Source organism: Prionailurus bengalensis, chromosome E2, assembly GCF_016509475.1.
Source record: "Prionailurus bengalensis isolate Pbe53 chromosome E2, Fcat_Pben_1.1_paternal_pri, whole genome shotgun sequence".
NCBI classification, from domain to species: Eukaryota; Metazoa; Chordata; class Mammalia; order Carnivora; family Felidae; genus Prionailurus; species Prionailurus bengalensis.
The window spans coordinates 16886029-16910510 of record NC_057352.1 but is presented as its reverse complement, the minus strand read 5'-3'; the positions used below and the strand labels follow the sequence as shown (position 1 = coordinate 16910510).

Genomic DNA, 24482 nt, shown 5'->3' with positions numbered 1-24482 from the left:
CCTCCCACCTCCCATCAACCCTCAGTTTGTTCTCAGTTTTTAAGAGTCTCTTATGCTTTGGCTCTCTCCCACTCTAACCTCTCTTTTTGTTTATTTTTCCTTCCCCTCCCCCCATGGGTTCCTGTAAAGTTTCTCAGGATCCACATAAGAGTGAAAACATATGGTATCTGTCTTTCTCTGTATGGCTTATTTCACTTAGCATCACACTCTCCAGTTCCATCCATGTTGCTACAAAGGGCCATATTTCATTCTTTCTCATTGCCACATAGTACTCCATTGTGTATATAAACCACAGTTTCTTTATCCATTCATCAGTTGATGGACATTTAGGCTCTTTCCACAATTTGGCTATTGTTGAGAGTGCTGCTATAAACATTGGGGTTCAAGTGGCCCTGTGCATCCGTACTCCTGTATCCCTTGGGTAAATTCCTAGCAGTGCTACTGCTGGGTCATAGGGTAGGTCTATTTTTAATGTTTTGAGGAACCTCCACACTGTTTTCCAGAGTGGTTGCACCAGTTTGCATTCCCACCAACAGTGCAAGAGGGTTCCCGTTTCTCCACATCCTCTCCTGCATCTATAGTCTCCTGATTTGTTCATTTTGGCCACTCTGACTGGCGTGAGGTGATGTCTGAGTGTGGTTTTGATTTGTATTTCCCTGATGAGGAGCGACATTGAGCATCTTTTCTTGTGCCTGTTGGCCATCCAGCTGTCTTCTTTAGAGAAGTGTCTATTCATGTTTTCTGCCCATTTCTTCACTGGATTATTTGTTTTTCGGGTGTGGAGTTTGGTGAGCTCTTTATAGATTTTGGATACTAGCCCTTTGTCCGATATGTCATTTGCAAATATCTTTTCCCATTCCGTTGGTTGCCTTTTAGTTTTGTTGATTGTTTCCTTTGCTGTGCAGAAGCTTTTTATCTTCATGAGGTCCCAATAGTTCATTTTTGCTTTTGGTTCCCTTGCCTTTGGGGATGTGTCAAGTAAGAAATTGCTACGGCTGAGGTCAGAGAGGTCTTTTCCTGTTTTCTCCTCTAGAGTTTTGATGGTTTCCTGTCTCACATTCAGGTCCTTTATCCATTTTGAGTTTATTTTTGTGAATGGTGTGAGAAAGTGGTCTAGTTCCAACCTTCTGCATGTTGCTGTCCAGTTCTCCCAGCACCATTTGTTAAAGAGACTGTCTTTTTTCCATTGGATATTCTTTCCTGCTTTGTCAAAGATTAGTTGGCCATACTTTTGTGGGTCTAGTTCTGGGGTTTCTATTCTATTCCATTGGTCTATGTGTCTGTTTTTGTGCCAATACCATGCTGTCTTGATGATGACAGCTTTGTAGTAGAGGCTAAAGTCTGGGATTGTGATGCCTCCTGCTTTGGTCTTCTTCTTCAAAATTACTTTGGCTATTCAGGGCCTTTTATGGTTCCATATGAATTTTAGGATTGCTTGTTCTAGCTTCGAGAAGAATGCTGGTGCAATTTTGATTGGGATTGCATTGAATGTGTAGATAGCTTTGGGTAGTATTGACATTTTGACAATATTTATTCTTCCAACCCATGAGCACGGAATGTTTTTCCATTTCTTTATATCTTCTTCAATTTTCCTTCATAAGCTTTCTATAGTTTTCAGCATACAGATCTTGTACATCTTTGGTTAGATTTATTCCTAGGTATTTTATGCTTCTTGGTGAAATTGTGAATGGGATCAGTTACTTTATTTGTCTTTGTGTTGCTTCATTATTAGTGTATAAGAATGCAACTGATTTCTGTACATTGATTTTGTATCCTGCAACTTTGCTGAATTCATGTATCAGTTCTAGCAGACTTTTGGTGGCGTCTATCGGATTTTCCATGTATATTATCATGTCATCTGCAAAAAGTGAAAGCTTGACTTCATCTTTGCTAATTTTGATGCCTGAGTGGCTGTCCTTCCTTGTGTTAGGGAAGTTTTCAGTTATTATTTCTTCAAATAAGAACTCTGGGACCCCTATAATGTGAATGTTTGTTTGCTTGATGTTATCCAAGAGATTCCTTAAACTTCCTCATTTTTCCCCTATTCTTTTTTTGCTGTTCAGTTGAGTGCTTTCTGTTAGCCTGTCTTCCAGATTGCTGGTAGATTCTTCTGCATCTGCCAATCTGTTGATTCCCTCTAGTGTGTTTTTCATTTCACTTATTCTATTCTTTAACTCTGATTAGTTCTTATTTATATTTCCTGTCTTTTTATTGAAGATCTCACTGAGTTCTTCCACTCTTCTCTCCAGCCGGGTGAGCATCTTTTTGATCATTACTTTAAATTCTTTTTCAGGCATATTGCTTATCTCCAATTCATTTAGTTCCTTGTATGAGGTTTTGTTTTGTTCTTTCTTTTGGAGCATATTCGTCTATCTCCCCATGTTGCTTGACTTTCCGTGTTTGTTTCTATGGATTAGGCAGAACAGCTACTTAAACTTGAAGGAATGGTCTTGTGTATGGTTGTCCCCTTTATAGATTGTGTGTGCTTGGTGACTTTTGCTGGCTGGCTGGAATTGTGGCTTGCATGGGCTTGGGAGTCCCCTCCGTGCAGTGAGCATTCTGGCTGAACAGCTAAGGCTGAAGTGGGTGCAGATCAGTGTGGTCCCCGGATGCTCCACACAGCTCTTGTCCAGGCAGGACAGTTAAGGCTAACGTGGGTGCAAGCTAGGGTGTCACAAGGCTCTCTGTGGGGAGGGTGTCTTGGCAGGGTGGCTAGAACTGAGGCAGGGTGCAGGCTGGAAGGTCCTGGGGCTTTCTGTGCAGCAGGCATTCTGGCAGAATAGCTAAAGCTGAAGTGGGTACAGGCTGGGTGGGGGTGGGTCTCAGGGTTCTAAGAACTGAGGGCACCCTGGCAGGACAGTTAAGGCTAAAGTGGGTGCAGCCCAGATGTTCCCAGGGTTCTAAGCACTGAGGGCGTCCTGGCAGGGCAACTAAAACTGAAATGGGTTCAGGCTAGTAAATCCCAGTGTGCTCTGGGCTGGGGGTGCCCTGGTGGGGCAGCTGGAGCTGAGACAGTGTGTGGGCTGGGAGGTCCCTGGGCTCTGTGCAGAGGGTATACTGGCAGGATAGCTGAAGCTGATGTGGGTGTAAACCAGGGTGTTCCAGGAATCTGTACAGACTGTGCCCCAGAGGGGTAGCTGGAGTTAAGGCAAGTCATAGCCCAATGGGGTCCTTGGGCTTTCCATGCAAAATGTGTCCTGGTAGAACAGTTGAAGCTGACGTGGCCACAAGTTGGAGTGTCCCAGGGTTCTCCATACTAAGGACAACCTGGCAGGATAACTGAACCTGAATTAGGTGCAAGCTAGGGTGTCTCACTGTATGCAGCACAGGGTTTGCCCTGGCACAGTGGTGGGAACCAATGCAGGCATGGGCCAGGAGTTCCCACGGTACACTATGCAGGGGGCACCCTGGCAGGTTGGCTGAATCTAAAGCGAACTCAGGTAGGAGTTTCCAGAGCTCTCTGCCCTGGGGATGCTGTAGGTAAGCCATCTGAGGCAAAAGTGGTGTGGGCCTGCAGTGTTCTGGGGTACTTTATGCCTGTGTCACCTTGGCATGAAGGCTGGAGCTGTAGGGAGCACTAACTGGTGTCCTAGTGTGCATTACTCTGTGGCCACCTTGGTGGAATGGCTGGGGCCGGTGTGGGCTAGGGACCTAGGGCTTACTGAGGTGGCAGGCAGGTAGGGCACTTAGACTGTCCATTAGCTCCTCCCACATGGGGACAGTTCCAGCAGCATCCTTGCCTTTTGGCAGAATTTTAAGGCTGGACTTTTTATTTGCTAGTTCTTTTAAACCAGGCTTTTTTCCCCCTGTGCCCCAGTACAACTGGGGCTGGTGTGGACTAGGGCACCCAGGGCTCACTGAAGGAGGCTGGCTCTGGTGTCTGGACCCTCCTCCAGTTTTTCAAGGTGCGTAGGGGAGTGTAAACCCTATTGCTTTCCAGTCCCTTTGACCCAGAGAGAGTTCCAGAAGATTTTCTACCATTTGTTGGTGTTCTGGGGCTTACTTTTGTAAAGTAGTTACTCTTTTATTTTTATTTTTTTATTATTATTATTTTTACGTTTATTTATTTTTGAGAGAGAGAGAGACGGAGTGTAAGCAGGGGAGGGGCAGAGAGAGGGAGACACAGAATCCAAAGCAGGCTCCAGGCTCTGAACTTCCAGCACAGAGCCCAACGCGGGGCTTGAACTCACAAGCCGCAAGATCACCACCTGAGCCAAAATCGGACGCTCAACCGACTGAGCCACCCAGGTGCCCCATTACTCTTTTATTTTTTATTATTTTTTTTCACAGTGACCAGATGGCATTTATTGATGTAGCTCTTGTTTCTCACTGCAGTAAATTTAGTAGAGGAAACAAGACTAAAAATATGGAAACTTCACATCATCCTTGTGTGGGGGCCATTTGAATCTTCTCTATATCATTCCAATTTTAGTATATGTGCTGCCAAAACAAGTACAGCATTTCCCTTAAACTGCATTTGGATTATCCTGTGCACAATGTCAGATGAATCTGTTCCCTGGCCCTTCAGTGTTATCCCTTCCCACTGCAGTTCACAGCATCAGGGGTGGGGGTTCCCTTTGTCACCATGTCTCTATCTATCTTATTCTCTTGTGCTGTTCTCTCTGCATTTTGTTGTACAGAATCTGTTTAGTTGTTTGTCAGGTCTTCTTCAGGAGGAATTGCTCTATGATAGGTGTAATTGGATGTATTCTGTGGAAGGGATGAGTTCAGGGTCTTCTTCCTACCTTGCCATCTTGGACTGGAACCCCTAACTGTGGTTTCTTGACAGTGTCAAGGATAAAACTGCCCTGTTTTACTAGTAATTTTCAGTAATTTAACCCAGGTGTCAGGGTTTTACACTATGTGCGGGACACAGAGTCCTCATCCTCAATGGGGAAAAACCTAGAGCTTTTCCTCTATGGTCATGAACAAGATAGGGATGTCCACTCTCACTACTGTTATTTAACATAGTACTGGAAGTCCTAACCCCAGAAATCAGGCAACAAAAGGAAATAAAAGGCATCCATATCAGCAAGGAAGAAGTAAAACTTTCCCTATTTGCAGATGACATGATACTCTATGTAGAACACCCAAAAGATTCCACACACACAAAATTGCTAGAACTGTTATACGAATTCAGCAAAGTTGCAGGATACAAAATCAATGTACAGAAATCTGTTGCTTTTTCATACCAATAATGAAGTAGCAGAGAGAGATATCATTAAATTGATCCAATTTATAATTGGACCAAAACCCATAAGATACCTAGGAATAAACCTAAACGAAGTAAATGGTCTATACTCTGAAAACTATAGAACACTGATGAAAGAAATTGAAGATGATGCAAAGAAATGGAAAAATATGCCATATTCATGTATTGGAAGAACAAATATTGTTAAAATTACCATAATACCCAAACCAATCTACACCTTTAATGCAATCCCTATTAAAATATCACCAGCATTTTTCACAGAGCTAGAACAAACAATCCTAAAATTTGTGTGGAACCACAAAAGATCCCAAATAGCCAAAGCAATCTTGAGAAAGAAAAGCAAAGCTGGAGGCATCACAACTCAAGACTTCAAATTATATTACAGGGGTGCCTGGGTGGCTCAGTCAATTAAGTGTCTGACTCTTGAATGTGAGTTCAAGCCCTGCATCAGGCTCTGCACTGACAGTGTGGACCCTGCTTGGGATTCTCCTCTCCCTCTTTCTCTCTCTCTCTCTCTCTCTCTCTCTCTCTCTCTCTGTGTGTGTGTGTGTGTGTGTGTGTGTGTGTCTGCCTCTCCCCTACTCATGCTCATGTGCGCTCTCTTTGTTGCTCACTCTGTTGCTCACTCTGTCTTAAATAAATAAACTAAGAAAACCCTATCACTAAGCTGTAGTGATCAAGACAGTATGATATTGGCACAAAAACAGACACGTAGATCAATGGAACAGAGTAGAAAAACCAGAAATGAACCCACAACTATATGGTCAATTAACCTTTAACAAAGCAAGAAAGAATATCCAATGGAAAAAAGTCTCTTCACCAAATGGTTTTGGAAAAACTGGATGCCAACATGCAGAAGAATGAAACCAGACCACTTTTTATACCATACACAAAAATAAATTCAAGTGAATGGAAGACATAAATGTGGAACAGGAAAGCATCAAAATCCTGGAGGAGAATACAGGCAGTAACCTCTTTGATGTTGACCATGGCGACTTCTTACTTAGATATGTCTCCTGAGGCAAGGGAAACAAAAATAAACTATCGGGACTTCATCAAAATAAGAAGCTTCTACACAGTGAAGGAAACAATTAACAAAATTGAAAGGCAAGCTTAGGAATGGGAGATGATACTTATAAATGACATATTTGATAAAGGTTTAGTATCCAAAATCCATAAATAACTTATCAAACTCAACACCTCCCCCCCCCCCAAAAATCCTGTTAAGAAATGGGCAGAAGACATGAATAGACGTTTTTCCAAAGAAGAGATACAAATGGCTAGCAGGACACGTGTAAAGGTGCTCAACATCATTGATCATTAAGGAAATACAAACCTGAAGTATAATGAGATATCACCTCACATCTGTCATAATGGCTAAAGTCAACAACACAGGAAACAACAGGTGTTGGCGAGGATGCAGAGAAAGGGGAACTCTCGCTGGTGAGAATGCAAACTGGTGCAGCCACTCTGGAAAACAGTGTAGAGGTTCCTCAAAAAGTTAAAAATAGAACTACCCTACCATCATCCAGCAGTACACTACTAGATATTTACTCAAAGTATAGAAAAATACTGATTCGAAGGGATGCATGCATCCTAATGTTTATAGCAGCATTATCAACGTTAACCAAATTATGGAAAGAGCCCAAATGACTATTCACTGATGAATGGATAAAGAAGTGGTGTATGTATACAATGGAATATTACTCGGCCATAAAAAAGTATGGGATGTTTCCTTTTGCAACAACATGGATTCAGCTAGAATGTATCATACTAAGCGAAATAAGTCTGAGAAAGACAAATACCATATGATTTGACTTATATGTGGAATTTAAGAAAACAGATGAACATAGGGTATAAAAGAAAAAAGGCTAATCAGAAAACAGACTGTTAACAATAGAGAACAAACTGAGGGTTACTATAGGGGTGGTAGATTGGGGGATGGGTAAATGGGTGATGGATGTTTTGGGCACTTGTTGTGATGCACACCGGCTGTTGTATATAAGTTATGAATGACTGAATTCTATATCTGAAACTGATACTACCCTGTGTGTTACCTAACTGGAATTTAAATAAAAGCTTAAAAAGAAAACAATAAGCTAAAACCTTAAAACTCTTAGAAGAAAACAAAGGAGATCTCTGTTGCTTAGGTTAGACAATGGTTTCTTTCATGTGACACCAAAAGCACAAACAACCAAAGGAGAAAAAATAACATAAATTGGGACTTAATCGAAGTTAAAAACTTTTGATCTTCAAAAGACACCATGAAATAAGTGAAAATATAGCCCACAAAAGGTGCCCAAAATGTGCACATTATATGTTCATTAAAACATTGTATCTTAAAATATATGAGAAATTATTACAGAGCAATAATAAAAAGACAATCAGATTTTTAAAATGAGCATAGAATTTGAATACATATTTTTCTGAAGAAGGAATAGAAATGGTCAACATACACATAAATGTGTTCATTATCATTCGGGAAATGCAAATCAAAATCAAAATGACATACTGTTTCAAATTCATAAGAATGGCTATAACCTCAAATAGTGGTGAGGATGCGGAAAAATTGGAACCTTGACATATTTTTGTCAGAATCGAAAGATGATGCAGTTGTTTTGGAACAGAGTTTAGCAGTTCCTGAAGATGTTAAACATAGAGTTACCAGTTACAATATGACCCAGCAAATCTCCTAAGTGTATATATCTAAGAGAAATGAAATGTGTTCCACACAGAAACATGTACCTGAATGTTTTTAATAGCATTATTTATAGTAACAAAAGTGAAAACAATGCAATGTCCATCAACTAATGAATGGGGAAAAAAGATGTTGTATCCATACAACGGAATGTTTGGCAATATACAGGTATGAAGTACCCATCCATGCTAAACATAGATGAACCTTGAAACATTATACTATGTATAATATGAAAGAAGCCAGCCAGAATAGACCACATATTATATAATTTAATTTATACAAAATGTCTAGAGTAGGCAATTTTATAGACAGAATAGATTAGTTGTTGTCAGGGTCTGGGGAAATGAGAATGGAAGTAATTGCTAATGCATATGGGTTTTGTTTTTGGATAATGAAATACTCTAAAATTAGATAGTGGTAATGATTGCACATCTCTGTGAATATAATAAAAACCTATAGCTTGTATTTTTTTTTTCAACGTTTATTTATTTTTGGGACAGAGAGAGACAGAGCATGAATGGGGGAGGGGCAGAGAGAGAGACACAGAATCGGAAACAGGCTCCAGACTCTGAGCCATCAGCCCAGAGCCTGACGCGGGGCTCGAACTCACGGACCGCGAGATCGTCTCGAACTCACGGACCGCGAGATCGTGACCTGGCTGAAGTCGGACGCTTAACCGACTGCGCCACCCAGGCGCCCCTATAGCTTGTATTTTTAAAAGGATGAATTTATGGGGCACCTGGATGGCTCATTCAGTTAAGTGTCCAACTCTTGATTTCAACTCAGGTCATGATCTCACAGTTAGTGGGTTCGAGCATGCTGTCAGAGCAGAGCCTGCTTGGCAATCTCTCTCTCCTTCTCTCTGCCCCTTTCCCACTTGCTCTCTCTCAAAACAAATAAATTTTTTAAAAAAAGGGATGAGTTTATGAAATGTGAATTATATATCAATAAAGCTGTTAGAAAAAGAAACGAATACAAGAAAGATGTTAGACCTAATAGGGGTGGAGAATGGTTGTAGTGGTGGTTAAATTCACAGACCTGTTTGCTGATCAATTAAGTGTTAATGTGTATAAGGCATTGAGCACATACTTTTCACTTGATGAAATTATTTGTTGTACAGGTACTTTTTCAAACCATCTTTAGTCTGACATTGGGAGACAGGATGATGTTAGGCAAGATAACAGAGAGCTGCTGCCTCCAGAATTCCTGACTTCAGCTAAGGCCATGATTCCATGCAACAGGCTGTTGTTTTCTGCTAGAGAATGCTTTGGATTTGTTCCTTGGTTACTGGGTGAGGGTAATGTCACTTTCTGTGGTCTGGATGAAACCTATGCTTTGGATTCAGAATGCTTCTTGCACATGAATGTGAGAATGTGCCAGGGAAGCACCTGAGGTATTTAGTGTGTTGAGACCTGGGAGGAAGAGTCAGATCTTAGTCGTGGAAAGTGTTTTTTCAAGGAATTGGCCTACAAAGATAACCATTTCCAGGCCTGAGAGCCCCATCAGTGTCCTTCAGGTGGGTACTACTTAGATAAATTTGCATCAGGGTTCCCTAGGCTGTAAAAGATGAGCCATTCAGGCCAGGTCAGAGAACCCTAACAACATCATGGGGATTGGATACTGCTTTAGCATAAATTAATTCTTCTACATTTCTGTTATCTGGAATTAGGGAAGGGATGAGATTGTTTAAACTTCTGAAGATCTTTTTATGGAAAGAGCCTAAATGTCCATCAACTGATGAATGGATAAAGAAATTGTGGTTTATATACACACTGGAATACTACGTGGCAATGAGAAAGAATGAAATATGGCCTCTTGTAGCAACGTGGATGGAACTGGAGAGTGTGATGCTAAGTGAAATAAGTCATACGGAGAAAGACAGATACCATATGTTTTCACTATTATGTGGATCCTGAGAATCTTAACAGAAGACCATGGGGGAGGGGAAGAAAAAAAAAAAGAGGTTAGAGAAGGAGGGAGCCAAAACATAAGAGACTCTTAAAAACTGAGAACAAACTGAGGGTTGATGGGGAGTGGGATGCAGGGGAGGGTGGGTGATGGGCATTGAGGAGGGCACCTGTTGGGATGAGCACTGGGTGTTGCATGGAAACCAATTTGACAATAAATTTCATATTTATAAAAAAACAAAAAAAACTTCTGAAGATTTTCTCAGTATATAAGTTGGGGTGTGGAAGGGACCAGGTGCCATGAAAAGGGGAAGAAATACTTCACTTAGTCATTTAGAAGTAGGCCTCTTTTCATGGTTTCCTTTCCCCTCCCCTGTCTTCTCAGGACTGCACTTCTCCATGAGAAGAAGCCAGAGGAGGACTCATAAATTGAAATTCTAAGTCATGCCTTGTGTGAGTTCATGTTTCTTATTCCCCTTTATTTCAAACAATCACTGTTTTTTGGGATATGAATATTCAGTATCCTTATCTCCAGACTTTCTGCTTTACTGAGTGCTCTCCTGCTCACTCCCCTTCTAGTGAATGATGAGAATGGGTCCCAGGTGTTTCTCAATTGCCCCCCACTTCTCTAACAATATTTTAGGGATACATTTGCAAATCAGGAAATGTATTTGAGGAAAGCATAGAACCTCTCCAGTCAGGATGTGGTTTGATGAGATGGTACTACACATGAAAAATTTGGTCTTTCTCATTGACCTGAATGTTCTTATTGATTAAGACGGAAATTGGTGTTAGTCTCAGAATGTGGTGAGTTCTAATCTGTGATTTTAAGATTGGTAATGTGATCAAATGTAGGATTGAGGACAGAGAGAGAATTGTGTAAGGGAATACCTCAGTGATTAATACCATTGACAGGGTCCATTTTGAATTAAATAGTATGTAGAAGCCAAGGGCCACATCTGTGTGAGTGTAGCTCATCTTTCATTAGCTTTCTGTTGCTCATAATAAGCAGAACTGTACAGTGAGCAATGATAAGTGGTAAATATGATCAGCCAGATGATTAAATGATTGAGAATTTCAGAAACATAGCTGTGAAGATCATTAGAGGAAGAGTGCAAACTACCGCAAAATATGAAAATGATGACAATCTTAATATGGAATATTACATAGTCTAAAAATGTTATCTATGAAAGGATTTTCCAGGGCTAGGAAGAAAGAATATTATTACGAAATTATTCTGAAACTTGACTTGGAAAGAAATTCTGAAATTATATATAAATCTTATTTTCTAAGGTAAACATTTTAAAAGACATTTTGGAATGTGCCCATCAGATTTATTTTTTCTTTTGTCTTCCTCCTCCTCTCCTTCCAGCCCTCTCTTTTTCCCTCTCTTCTTTTCTTTCTGTTTTCATTCTTTAAAGGGAAAGGGGAGGAAGGAACTTTGAGTTTATTTGAGGATTTGCATGTGTTATGTGCTAGCATACATTATTCTATTTAATCAGAAAACTGTACTTACCTGGGTTTTGTTCATTCCCATTGCTATTCCCAAGAGGCTATGAATAAGAGTAAGTAATAGGAATGTTCAGAATTGTTTAAATACTCTGTATTTCACACTCACTTCCTTTCTATTACTTACCCACACAGAAAGCTTCCAACTGTAATATATTTGCTCACTGTTTTGGCCCCTTTATGTGATACTTTTCTCTTCCTCTCATTACTTGTGTGTGTGTGTGTGTGTGTGTGTGTGTGTGTGTGTGTGTTCCTCTCAATTACTTCTAAAAAAACTTTCTTTATTTTGCCATTAACACTTGGACTTGTCATTTCAGAGGTTGGTTTTGTTCAAGGATGTGGCCATAGACTTCTCTCAGGAGGAGTGGGAATGCCTGGACTTGGAACAGAAGGATTTGTACAGAGATGTGATGTTGGAAAACTATAACAATCTGGTCTCACTGGGTAAGTTTGGTCCCAATAATTCAACTTCAATCTTTGTCAAATTCAGGAAATGTCTTAAGTACCTAGATGAATTTCAGATCCCTGTTCCCAACTAAGTAATTTATTGCTTGTAGACTTTAAAATGGGCAGCTCCATTGAGTACCTTAATCATCTCTATTCTTCAGATAATCTTCCTGTGAATCTTTCTGTATTCTTCGGACGTTCTTCCTTTATGAACAAGGGTTCAATTTTATTTTGGATGAGCAGAGTATAACCATATCTATTTCCATTCTTATAAGCAGGATTTTCCATTTCTAAGACAGATGTACTTTCCTTATTGAAACAAGGGAAAGAGCCCTGGAAGGTTGTACAGGATGTGACAAGAAGTCAGAGTTCAGGTGAGTAAGAGATGGTCAAACAAGGGGAGGCCATTGTGGAGAACAGTCAAATCGCTTAATTCATTGGCTACAACTTTGAGATATTAGCTGAACAGTTCTCCTCAAAGATCAAACCAAGGCATGTGGAGTAAAAGCTTGAACGCTGGAAGGTAAAACTGTTTTAGCATCATTTACCAAAGGAAATCCCTTTTTTACCCGAATTACCACTTCCTTGCTTTTCTTTCATATTCACCTATATTTTCAAACAGGGAAAAGCCTTCCTTCTTCTCCTGTGATAACAATTTTACCTGTATTTTTGATCCAGTGAAACCTGTATGCGCCTTTATCTAACAAATATTTTTTAAAAATACCCTCTATGGTCTAAGTTTTGAGTGAACAAGAAAAACTCCCTATCCCCATCCCTAGGAAAGATCTGTTCTTTCCTAGCAGAAGAGATAGTTACAAATAAGAATGTAGAAGGAAGGAGTGATAAGTGTTATGAAGTAAAACAACAAGCAGAGGAGAATAATGGTGTAATGGGAGGAGGTGTTTTATAGAGGGTGGTCAGGGATGGCCCTCTGAGATGCTGACATTTGAGGAGAGAAATGACTAAAGTGCTGGAGTAAGTCGTGCAAATTCTGAGAGAAGAGTGTGTATGGCAGAGAGACTAGCAATTGCAAAGGAACTGAGGTAGGAATGAGTTTGATGCTTTTAAGGATCAGCAGATAAACAGGTGTGGCTGGGATGAGTGAGGGAGCATAAACATTGAAAATGAGCTGAGAGAGGAGGTGGGGCTGGGTCATGCAGCGACTTGTATGCCATGATGGAGAATTGGGATTATGTTGAAAGTACGGTAAGAATTATTTCGAGCAGGGGAGTTATGTGACTGAACTTGTTATTTTCAAAGACTACTCTGGATACTGTATAGAAAATAAAATGGGAGCAAGAGTGAAGCAGGAAGACCAGTTGGAAAGCCATTTTTAGTCCACATTAGAAATTATGGTGGTTTAGATGAGGGCAGTAGCTTATAAGTAAAGGTGACATGAAAGAGTCAGATTCAGATCAGATTTTTAAAAAAGTTTTCTTTAATGTTCATTCATTTTTGAGAGAGAGAGAGAGAGAGAGAGAGCGAATTAGCTGAGAGGGGCAGAGAAAGAGGGAGACACAGAATCGGAAGGAAGCTCCAGGCTCTGAGCTGTGAGTACAGAGCTGACATGGGGCTTGAACCCAAGAACTGCAACATGATGACCTGACCCAAAGTCGGACGCTTAACCGACTGGGCCACCCAGGCACCCCAGATTCTGATCAGATTTTAAAGGAAGTACCTCTTGCTAATTAATTGGAAGTGGTATATGATGAAAGAGAAATCCAGAATAACTTCTTAGATTTATGCCTGAGCAACTGAATATCTTTTTCTTTGTTAGGAAAGACAGGTATTCAAGAGTTCTGTTTTGTTCATGATACTTTAGGGATATCTATTAGAAATCGGAAGAAATCAAGAAATGACCTGGAAAGAAATAATATACATATAAATAGAATTTAAAACTTAGGAGAAATAATTTATGAAGTTATATAATAGTTAAAAAAGAGAAAAACCCTAATCCACTCTGTATTTTAGTTAGAAGGAAGGGGAAGATTCTGCAAAGGAGACTGAGAAGGAATAGCTAGTGAGCTAATAGGAAAATAAAGAAAATGTAGTATCTCAGAAGCCAAGTGGAAAAAGGTATTTACGAAAGGGCAGCATCTTTCATATCAGGGAACATGAGTAAGTTGAGGACTCAGAATTGATCACTGGATTTGGTAATGAGGGAAAAGAAAGCTGTAGATTGGTTCAGATAGAAGGTAAGAGAAGGGAAATGGGAGGGAATTTAGTATACGGAATGATTGGAAGAACTGGAATCACTTAGACCACGGTTTTAATGCCAGCTTTTGTCTTAAGCACATTACTTTACCAGACTGATAAGATTGTTGAGAAGATTTGGAATACTGAATACAATTACATTATACTAAGTTCTCAATAAGAGATCATTTTTATGGAAGGAAAATTAGGAGAAATGAAAAAACTACACTGCTGCATTTTGAAGTGCAGACAGAAGATTTCAAAGTAGAAGCTTGTGAATAGCTCCAGTCAGAAGGCTAGAAAACATTCTAGGGGCTACTCTATGTTGTGACTACCATACAATCAAGTTTTTCCTGAAGACTTCTTCTAACTAAACATCTCTTGATTCTGTGTGCTCTCACAATATCCACTAGCAACACTTTAAACCTATAGTGTCTCTAATTTGGGGTATTGCACTACCCTTCTAAATGGTTTTGACACAAGAGTAATGTTTTTAAAAAATATAAATCAGATCACATAACAATAAAATCAAAATTAGAAAGCCCTACCTAGTCTAGCTCCTGAAAGATTTTACAACCCTTCCTTAGCTACCTGTCCCCTTTCTCATTAGACTCCAGCCACAGTAGCCTTCATTCATTATCTCAGATACATCTAGTATCTATGTATCTAGTGTCTGTGCTCTACCTCTTTACATCACTCACTCTGCTCACCTAACTCCTATGCTTCTTTAGAGCTCAACCTATATATCATTATATCCTGAGAATTCTTTCCTGACCTCATTCTCAGTAATGATCTTTCAGATTTTCTTATGGTAATTTCTAAGCTATAATTCTATAATATAGTAATCCTAGTAAGATCATAACTCTTTGGCTGCAACACCATACATTGTTGTCTGTAAAGGAGATCTGCAGAGCTCTATGTGCCTCTGACTTAAGTGAACCTTCAAAATTTCATGTGCTATTCTGGGTGTTGTATGGAAATCAGTTTGACAATAAATTTCATATTAAAAAAATCTCATGTGCCTTTAAGAAAATTATCCCCTCCATACAGGCCTCCAGCAGAATTTATGGGAAACAAGATCACTTCCTGTACTAACATGGCAGTATTTTTCTTACCACTAGAACTGTCTTCATAGAAACCAATTTCCATTAGCAAAATTATCCACCTTCTCCTAAGAGGTTATTTAGGACCAATTCCAATTTGTCTTACATCTTCAGTTACTTCACTCAGGTCCAGAAGTCCAGTCTTTCCAGGGCATCAATCATCAGCTGAACTCTTTTCTCATCCAGATCTATATGTCTCCCAATTGGATTTCATTCCCCACTCTTTTCTTAACACCCAAATCTTTTCCACCTTACTGTTTGAAACTTTATAAGAAATATCCCATATTATCCTCAGCATGTTTTAATATTCCTTTCACCTTTTGTCTTCAAATGAACACTTTAGCCATGCCATGAATATACAGCTTTCCCTTAAAGCACTTGCTAATGGTTCTTGTTTTGTCTTCCCTCACAGTCCATTATTTTCCATTATCAAAGCCCCCAGCTCCTTTGAAGCACTTTAAAGACTGAACCACCCACCAGGTATTCTTGTTCTATTATTTACCAATTTCCTCTCCTTGAGTAGACTAAAGATCAAAACACTTTGCCCACTAACTTTCTCTCCTCCACTACACCTGTCACCATTGTTGGTGATCTCAGCATCCTTATAATAATACATCTTAATTCTCAATTCGTTAATCTCATTTCAAATTATCTTTCTCTTCCAAATTCCTTCATTTATTCACACCCTGATACAGAAACCTTGTAATTACCAGCCCAAAATCTGTTTCAAACATTCACTCTCTCTGACAGCTTTTTTTAAACTTTTCAACTGACTTATTCTTATGCTACCACTTCAACCCACATAGTGTAATGTCGTCCATATTTTTAAAAAATTGTGCTTGATGTTACATTTTCCATTCCTTTACTCTGCTCTCCTTGATGGCCATGAATTACCTATACTTCCTTACCTCCCATTCTCCCTTGCCTCTTCAGCTACAGTTATAGCCATTGCTGAGTGCCTTTTCTCTTCCTCCCTGGATAGTTTTATAGCATGCCCCAGAAATTGCTTATTTTATTTATTTTTGGACACCATTAGTTTATTATAAAAAAGAGACATGAAAATTATTTACATGATGAGAGATTTCACAGCTTCACTGGAATGGGTGCCTTCACTTTATGCCATTTCAATAATGATTTATTTCAGTTCACATACTTTCCAAGAATGTCACCATCTCTAAATAAGAAATAATCCTTGTCATCTAGAACTACTTTGGTGCTTCATATTCTGGGAGAAGAACTTTATCTCCAACTTTCACACTGACTGGTTGAATCTCTCCACCCTTTCTTTAGAGCCTGATCCAATAGCTACTACTGTTGCTTGCAAAACTTTTCCTTGAGATTTTTCTGGAAGCATAATACCACCTTTGATTACAGTTTTGGCTGCAACTCTTTTCAACTAAAACTCGGTCAAAAGGGGAAGAAACTTTCTAAACACTTGTCCTGCCATGACTCCAGCTGCCGCAGTTCCTACTCTGCTCTGGAGATGCCGCCACTGCAAGGAGACCTGCAGTCCAACCCCCAGGCCATGTGAACCAGAAATGTCTTATTTTTAAAAATTAGATTGTGGGGCACCTGGGTGGCTCAGTTGGTTAAGCGTCCGACTTCGGCTCAGGTCATGATCTCGAGGTCCATGAGTTCAAGCCCTGCATTGGGCTCTGTGCTGACAGCTCAGAGCCTGGAGCCTGTTTCAGATTCTGTGTCTTCCTCTCTCTCTGACCCTCCCCGTTCATGCTCTGTCTCTCTCTGTCTCAAAAATAAGTAAACATTAAAAAAATTAGAAAAAAATTAGATTATAACACATTTCATACTTTAGACATAGAATAATCCCTTTGATCTCTAATTGGTGCCAGACTCATTTAATAGTCTTGTTATCTCTTAGTCTAATTCTTTGTATGGATTAGCATCCCTTCACTTATTGTTCTACCACACTGGGCCAACTCAAACTGTTTTAGTTGAAAGGAGAAGAATATAAGCGTCAGGTTCCAAATTTGCCCTGGACCCTCACAGGGAGCATTAGGGGAATCCAGTGTTCTTACTTATAGAATTTTTATTTAGGGAATATTGCTAACATTTAGAACAAGTAACACTATCAGCCATATGATTTTTTTAAATCTATTTTTAAGGGTGCCTGAGTGGTTCAGTTGGTTAAGCATCCAACTCTTGATTTGGGCTCAGGTCATGATACCACAGTTCATGAGATAGAGCCCTGCTTGGGATTTTCTCTCTCCCCCTTTCTCTGTCCCTTCCCTGCTTGCATGCATGTGCACGCACGCTCTCTCTCTCTCTCTCTCTCTCTCTCTCTCTCTCTCAAAATAAATAAATAAACTTTAAAAAACCTATTTTTATAGTGAAATATATGGGAAAGTACATAAAACATATGTACAGTTTGATTAACAACCACCCATGACAAGAAACAGAACATTGCCATCACTCCAGAAACACCCTATGAGTATATATATTTGTGACTTAGGTATACAGGTCTAAAATGTATTGTTTAGTTTTGCCCATTTTAGGATTTAGGTGAGTGGGGTCATATTGTACATATTCTTTTGTGTCAGGCTCCTTTTATTCAATACTGTATTTGTGAGAGTCATCCAAAGGTAGCTCTAGTTCATTCATTTTTATAAGAATTCCATTGTTTGAATATACCAGAATTAACTCTTGGTTATTAATTTTTAGTATATTCTTGGCTAAAATGTAGGTCATTTCTAATTTGGGCTGTTTATAAATATTGATGCTATAAATGTCACTTAGTATGTTTACTCATATACCTGAGCATGAGGTTCTCTGGAATCTCTATCTTAGATAGATATTCTAAGAGTAAAAGTGCTGGGTCAAAAGATATGTGTATCTTTGATTTTACTGCCAAACTGTGTTCTGAAGTAATTGTACCAGTGCCCAGTCCCTATCAATAGTATATGAGAATCTGTACCACATCCTTGACCACACATAATATTGTCAGATTTAAAAATATCTGCCTATCTACTCAGCTTGTATCTGTCATTAGAATTTTATTTCCATCTCCCTGATTACTAATGAATGCTAATGGGCTGTTTTTTAATATATTTATTGGCCATTTGGAACTTTTCTTTTGTAGATTCCTGTTCGTATTTTTGGCTTATTCTTCTACTGGATTGTTAATCTTTCTGTTACTGATTAGATGGGTTTTTTATTTTTATAGGTAGTATATTTGTGTTTTAGGTATCTTCTGCTGTGTGCCTTGACTTTTCACCCTTTTTCTAGAATCTTTCAATGAATAAAAGTTCCTAATTTTAAAGTAGTAGAATTTATCAATCTTTTCCTTTATGATGGATATTTTTTGTGAGCTATTAAAAAATATCCTTCTATACCTTTAATTCATTAATATATTCTTCTATATAATTATTTTTAAAAAGATTAAAAAAAAATTTAACCTTTATTTATTTTTGAGAGAGAGACAGCGTGTGAGCAGGGGAGGAGCAGAGAGAGAGAGGGAGACACAGAATCCGAAGCAGGCTCCAGGCTCTGAGCTGTCAGCACATAGCCCAATGCAGGGCTTGAACTCATGAACTGTGAGATCGTGACCTGAGCCGAAGTCGGACCCTCAACCGACTGAGCCACCCAGGCACCCCTTAAAAAGATTTTTAATGTTTCCTTTCACATTGAGGTTTTCATCCTACCTATAGTTGACTTCTCTCATGGTGTGTGAAATAGGGGTCTAGTTTTTCTAGTTGTCTTGGCAAGATTGATTGTAAAGTTTATTTTCTCCCCCCACGAAATGCTACTTTTATCAAATATAATTTCCTTTTTTATGTGGGCATATTTCTGGACTTCGTATATTTAAGCCCTGTGATAATACCACATAGTTTTAATTATAGTTGCTTTTAATTATAGTTGCTTTTAAAATATTTTCATCTTCTCTTTAAGAATGTTATGACCATTCATGGTCTTATGTCTTTCTAATTAGGTTGACAGCCTTCTCCCTTCAAATGTGTTGGGATTTTGATTAAGATTGCATTGACTCTACAAATCATTTTGGGAGAAAATTGACAAGTCTACAATATTGACTTTCCCCAACATGTTTCCTAACAATGTCCTGATCACAGAGTTGTAGACAAAGTGGAAGTGGCCATTGTTGCACTTCCCCATTTGCTCTAAGTCCCTCCCCTTCTGGCTGAAGTGACTTCCAGGGGACAGCTTGAAGGGCTGGCACCATTTTTTCACCTTGTTCATTTTTTTCTTTCCCATTTGGGAGCCAGATATTAAAGACTAGGACATTCAAAAACAGTGGCATATCTAGAGAAAATTAGAAAGTGACCATGCATACCCAGAGAAAAGCCCAGAAAAGACTGGAGAAGACCTTAAGTTTATACCTGCGTGTGGTCCTCAGCACAGAAGCCTACAACAATCAAAACAACAATAGTAACATAAATTGTCAAACCCTGAGGGAGGGAGAGAATCTGATTTCTAGAGTTACTTAGAATTGTATAAAATGGGTGCACCTGGGTGGTTCAGGTGGGTAAGAATTCAACTCTTGATCTTGGCTCAGGTCGTGATCTCACAGTTTGTGAGTTTGAGCTCTGTGTCAGGCTCTGTACTAAGCTTAGAGTTCTCTCTCTCCTTCTCTCTCTGTCCCTACCCCACCCATTCTCTCTCTCCCTCTCTCTCTCCCTCTCTCTCTATTTCTCTCAAAATAAATAAATAAATGTAAAAAAGAAAGAATTGTATAAAATGTCCAGTATTGTGGCAAAAAATCGCAAGGCATACAAAGAAACAGGAAAATATGGCCCATTCAAAGGAAAAAAATAAACCAACAGAAACTGTTCTGGAAAAAGACCTGATGGCATATATACCAGACAGACTGTAAAACAACTGTCTTAAAGATAGACAACTAAAGGAAGATGTGGATAAAGTCACTAAAACTGTATGTGAACAAAACAAAAACCAATAAAGAACTAGAAAACCTAAGCAGATGCCAAGAAATAGTTCTGGAACTAAAAAGTACAAGAACCCAAATGAAAAATTCACTAGAGGGATTCAAAGACAGGTTTGAGCAGGCAGAAAGAATCAGTGAACTTGAAGATAGGACAATAGAAAGTATCTAGTCTGCGGATTAGAAAGAAAAAAAAAGTAGAAGGAAAGTGAACAGAGCCTATAGGACCTGTGGGACAGCATCAAGCAGCTAAACATATGTATTTTGGGAGTCGCAGAAAGAGCAGAAAGAGACAACATTTGAAATAACAATAGCTGAAAAACTTCCCAAATTTTATGAAAGATGTAAATATAAACATACAGGCTCAACAAACTAAAGTAGGATGAACTCAGACATCTGTACCAAGATGCATTATAATCAAACTTTCAAAAGTCAAAGACAATCTTGAAAGCAACAAGAGAGTAGCAAATAATTATACACAGTGATCCTCAGTAAGATGATCAGATTTCTCATCAGAAACACTAGGGATCAGAAGGTAGTGGGCCAATATATATATATATATACAGTGTGCTAAAAGACAAAAACTGTGAACCAAGAATCCTATATCCAAGAAAACTGTGTTTCAAAAGGGATAAAATAAGACATTTTTAGATAAAAGCCAAGAGAGTTTGTGACCACTTTACCTTACCTCCTCTGCAAGAAATGTTTAAGGGATTCTTGCAAGGTGAAATAAAAGGACACTAGACAGTAACTAGAAGCCATATAGAGAAATACAGAATTCAATAAAGGTAAATAGATGAGCAATTATAAAAGCTATTATTGTAACAATAGCTTGTAACTACTTTTTCTCTTCTGCATCATTTAAGAGACTGATAAAGTTAACAAACAAAACCCCACAATGTTAGTCTAAAAGCTAGTATTATTGGTAACTTTGGTTTGTAGCTCCAAATCTTGTTTTCTACTTAATTGGAGTAACTAATACTTTAAGAGACTGAGTTTGTTTTTTGGCACAAATGTATAAAGATGTAATTTTGTGACATTGACAATCACAGGGGGTGGGGACTGAGACATAAAGGAGTAGTGTTATTGAAATTAAGTGTATGTTATTGAAATTAAGCTGGTATAAATTCAAATTAAAGAGTTATAACTTGGGGCGCCTGGGTGGCTCAGTCAGTTGAGCGTCCGACTTCGGCTCAGGTCATGATCTCGTGGTCCGTGGGTTCAAGCCCGCGTCGGGCTCTGGGCTGATGGCTCAGAGCCTGGAGCCTGCTTCCGATTCTGTGTCTCCCTCTCTCTCTGCCCCTCCCCCGTTCATGCTTTGTCTCTCTCTGTCTCAAAAATAAATAAATGTTAAAAAAAAATTAAAAAAAAAAGAGTTATAACTTTAGGACATTAAATGTAACCCTCCCCCAGTAATAACAACGAAAATAGCCATACACAAAAGAAGATCCAGTTGGCACTTGAACAACATGGGTTTAAACTGTGCAGGTCCATTTATATGTGTAGTTTTTAAAGTATAGTACCATAAATGTATTTTCTTTTCCTTATGATTTTCTTAATAATTTTTTTTTCACCAGCTTACTTTATTGTAAGAATAGAGTATATTGGGGCCCCTGGGTGCCTCAGTCAGTTGAGCGTCCAGCTCTTGATTTCAGCTTAGGTCATGATCTCACTGTTCGTTGGATCAAGCCCCATGTCGGGCTCCATACTGACAGCATGGAGCCTGCTTGGGATTCTCTCTCCCTGTCTCTCTTTGCCCCTCACCCGCTCTTGCTCTCTCTCCCTCTCTCTCTGAGAATAAATAAACAACAAAGAATAGAGTATATAATACATATAACATGAAATATGTGTTAATTAACTGCTTATGTTATCATTAAAGCTTTTGGTTAACAGTGAGCTATTAGTTAAGTTTTGAGGGTGTCAAAAGTCATATGCAGATTTTTGACTGGGTATTTGTTACCTTTAAACCCCTTTATTGTGCAAGGGTCAACTGTACATAAAAGGAATGAGAAAGGAATATAAATATTTCTCTACAAAAGTCAACTAAAAGAAGTGAAAAGAATAAAAAGAAGACTGTAGTATGCAGGAAATGAGAGACAAACTTAACTTCCTGACTTCAGGAATTCCCATAAAGCTATAGTAATCAGGATGGCATTGTATTATTGGTGAAAGAATAAATGCATCCTTGGAACTGAATAGAAAGCCCGGAAACAGACTTATACAAATATACTCAGCTGATCCTTGACAAAGGAGTAAAGGCAATCCAATGGAGAAAGGATAGTCTTTTTCACAAATGTTACTGGAACAACTGAACATACACACTTAAAAAAAAAAATCTCAATATTGATGTCATACGTTTTCACAGAAATTAACTCAAAATAGATCATAGTCCTTAATGTAAAATGAAAATTATAAAACTTCAGAACAGAGGGGAAAATCTAGGTGATTTGGGGCTCAGAATGAGTTTTTATATAAACACCTAAAACTATAATCATGAACACAAAAGATACAGTTGGTTTTCATTAAAATTAAAAACTTCTGAGTGAATGACAGTTATGAGAATGAAAAGGCAAATCACAGAATGGGAGAAAAATCTTTGCAAGACAGTACCTGGTAAAGGACTTATATATAAAATATACAAAGAATTCTTGAAACTCAGTAACAAAAGAACCCAGTTTAAATGTGGCCAAGAGATCTGAACTGATGCCTCACTAGAGAAGATAAACTCATGGCAAATAAGTATATGAAAAGATATTCAGATATCATGTCATCAGGGTATCACATTTTTATTAATTAATTAATTAATTTATTTATTTATTTATTTTAACGTTCATTTATTTTTGAGACAGAGATAGACAGAGCATGAACAGGGGAGGGACAGAGAGAGAGGGAGACACAGAATCTGAAACAGGCTCCAGGCTCTGAGCAGTCAGCACAGAGCCCGAAGCAGGGCTCGAACTCACGGACCGTGAGATCATGACCTGAGCCGAAGTCGGCCGCTTAACCGACCGAGCCACCCAGGCACCCCAGGGTATCACATTTTTAAAGAACCATGGGATGTAACTACAGGTCTCTTAGAATGACTAAAATCCAAGACACTGACAGCTCCAAATAGTGTCAAGAATGTAGGGCAACAGAAACTCTCTTTCATTGTTGATGGGAATGCAAAATAGTACAGCCCCTTTGGAAGACAGTTTGACACATTCTTACAAAACTAAATGTAGTCCAACCAGCAAAGAAATTGAATTGGTTATCAAAAATCCCCCAACAAATAAGAGTCCTGGGCCAGATGACTCCCCAGGGGAATTCTACCAGACATTTAAAGCAGAGGTGATACCTATTCTTCTCAAACTGTTCCAAAAAATAGAAATCGAAGGAAAGCCTCCAAACTCATTCTATGAAGCCTGCATTACCTTGATTCCCAAACCAGACAAAGACCCCACTAAAAAGGACAATTACAGGCCAATATCCCTGATGAATCTGGATGAATTGAATTCAACAGTACTTAAAAAAAAAATTATTCACCATGATCAAGTGGGATTCATTCCTGGGCTGCAGGGCAGGTTCAATTTTGCAAGTCAGTCAGTGTGATACATCACAACGATGAAAAAGAGTATAAGAACCTTATGATCCTGTCAGTAGATGCAGAAAAAAGCATTTGACAAAATACAGCATCCTTTCTTGATAAAAACCCTCAAGAAAGTCTGGATAGAAGGAACATACCTTAATATAAAAGCCATATATGAAAGGTCCACAGCCAGTATCATCCTCAATGGGGAACAACTGAGAGCTTTTCCCCTGAGACCAGGAACATGACAGGGATGTCTACTCTTACCACTATTGTTCAACTAGTGTTGGAAGTCCTAGCCTCAGCAATCAGATAACACAAATAAAAGGCATCCAAATTGGCAAAGAAGTCAGACTTTCACTTTTTGCAGATGACATGATACTTTACATGGAAAACCTGAAAGATGCCACCAAAAAACTACTAGAGCTGATATGGGAACTCAGTAAATTCACAGGATATAAAATCAGTGTACAGAAATCGGTTTCATTTCTGTACACCAATAATGAAGCAACAGAAAGATAGTAAGGAATAAGTCGCATTTACAATTGCACCAAAACCCACAAGATACCTAGGAATAAATCTAACCAACAAGGTGAAAGATCTGTACACCAAAAACTGTAGAAAACTTATGAAAGAAATTGAAGAAGACACAAGTGGAAGAACATTCCATGTTCATGGAACGGAAGAATAAATATTGTTAAAATGTCGATAACTACGCAAAGCAATCTATACATTCAATGCAATCCCTATCAAAATAACACCAGCATTCTTCACAGAGCTAGAACAAACAATCCTAAAATTTGTATGGAACCACAAAAGACCCTGAATAGCCAAAGTAGTGTTGAAAAAACCAAAGCTGGAGGCATCTCAATCCCGGACTTTAACCTGTACTACAAAGCTATAATCATCAAGACACTATGGTATTGGCACAAA

At 38.8% G+C, this 24482-nt stretch overlaps 1 protein-coding gene, 1 non-coding gene and 1 pseudogene across 3 annotated transcripts in view; 1 reads left to right on the top strand and 2 right to left on the bottom strand.

Annotated features, from left to right (window-relative positions):
* The window catches only part of LOC122494983 (zinc finger protein 420-like), a 58962-nt gene that overhangs the window by 27515 nt on the left and 6965 nt on the right, over positions 1-24482 (top strand). Inside the window, exons 2-4 of one of the 2 annotated variants that reach the window (XM_043600611.1) lie at positions 10203-10270; positions 11644-11770; positions 12052-12147. In XM_043600611.1, coding sequence (XP_043456546.1) covers positions 10262-10270; positions 11644-11770; positions 12052-12147 — 232 coding nt within the window. In that variant the 5' untranslated portion in view covers positions 10203-10261. The remainder of the gene's footprint in view (positions 1-10202; positions 10271-11643; positions 11771-12051; positions 12148-24482) is intronic. The other variant, XM_043600612.1, reaches the window with a different exon arrangement.
* On the bottom strand, positions 4350-4456 carry LOC122495337. Its single transcript, XR_006300409.1, has one exon. It is a non-coding gene; the product is annotated as a U6 spliceosomal RNA (small nuclear RNA).
* On the bottom strand, positions 16178-16683 carry LOC122495058 (annotated as a pseudogene).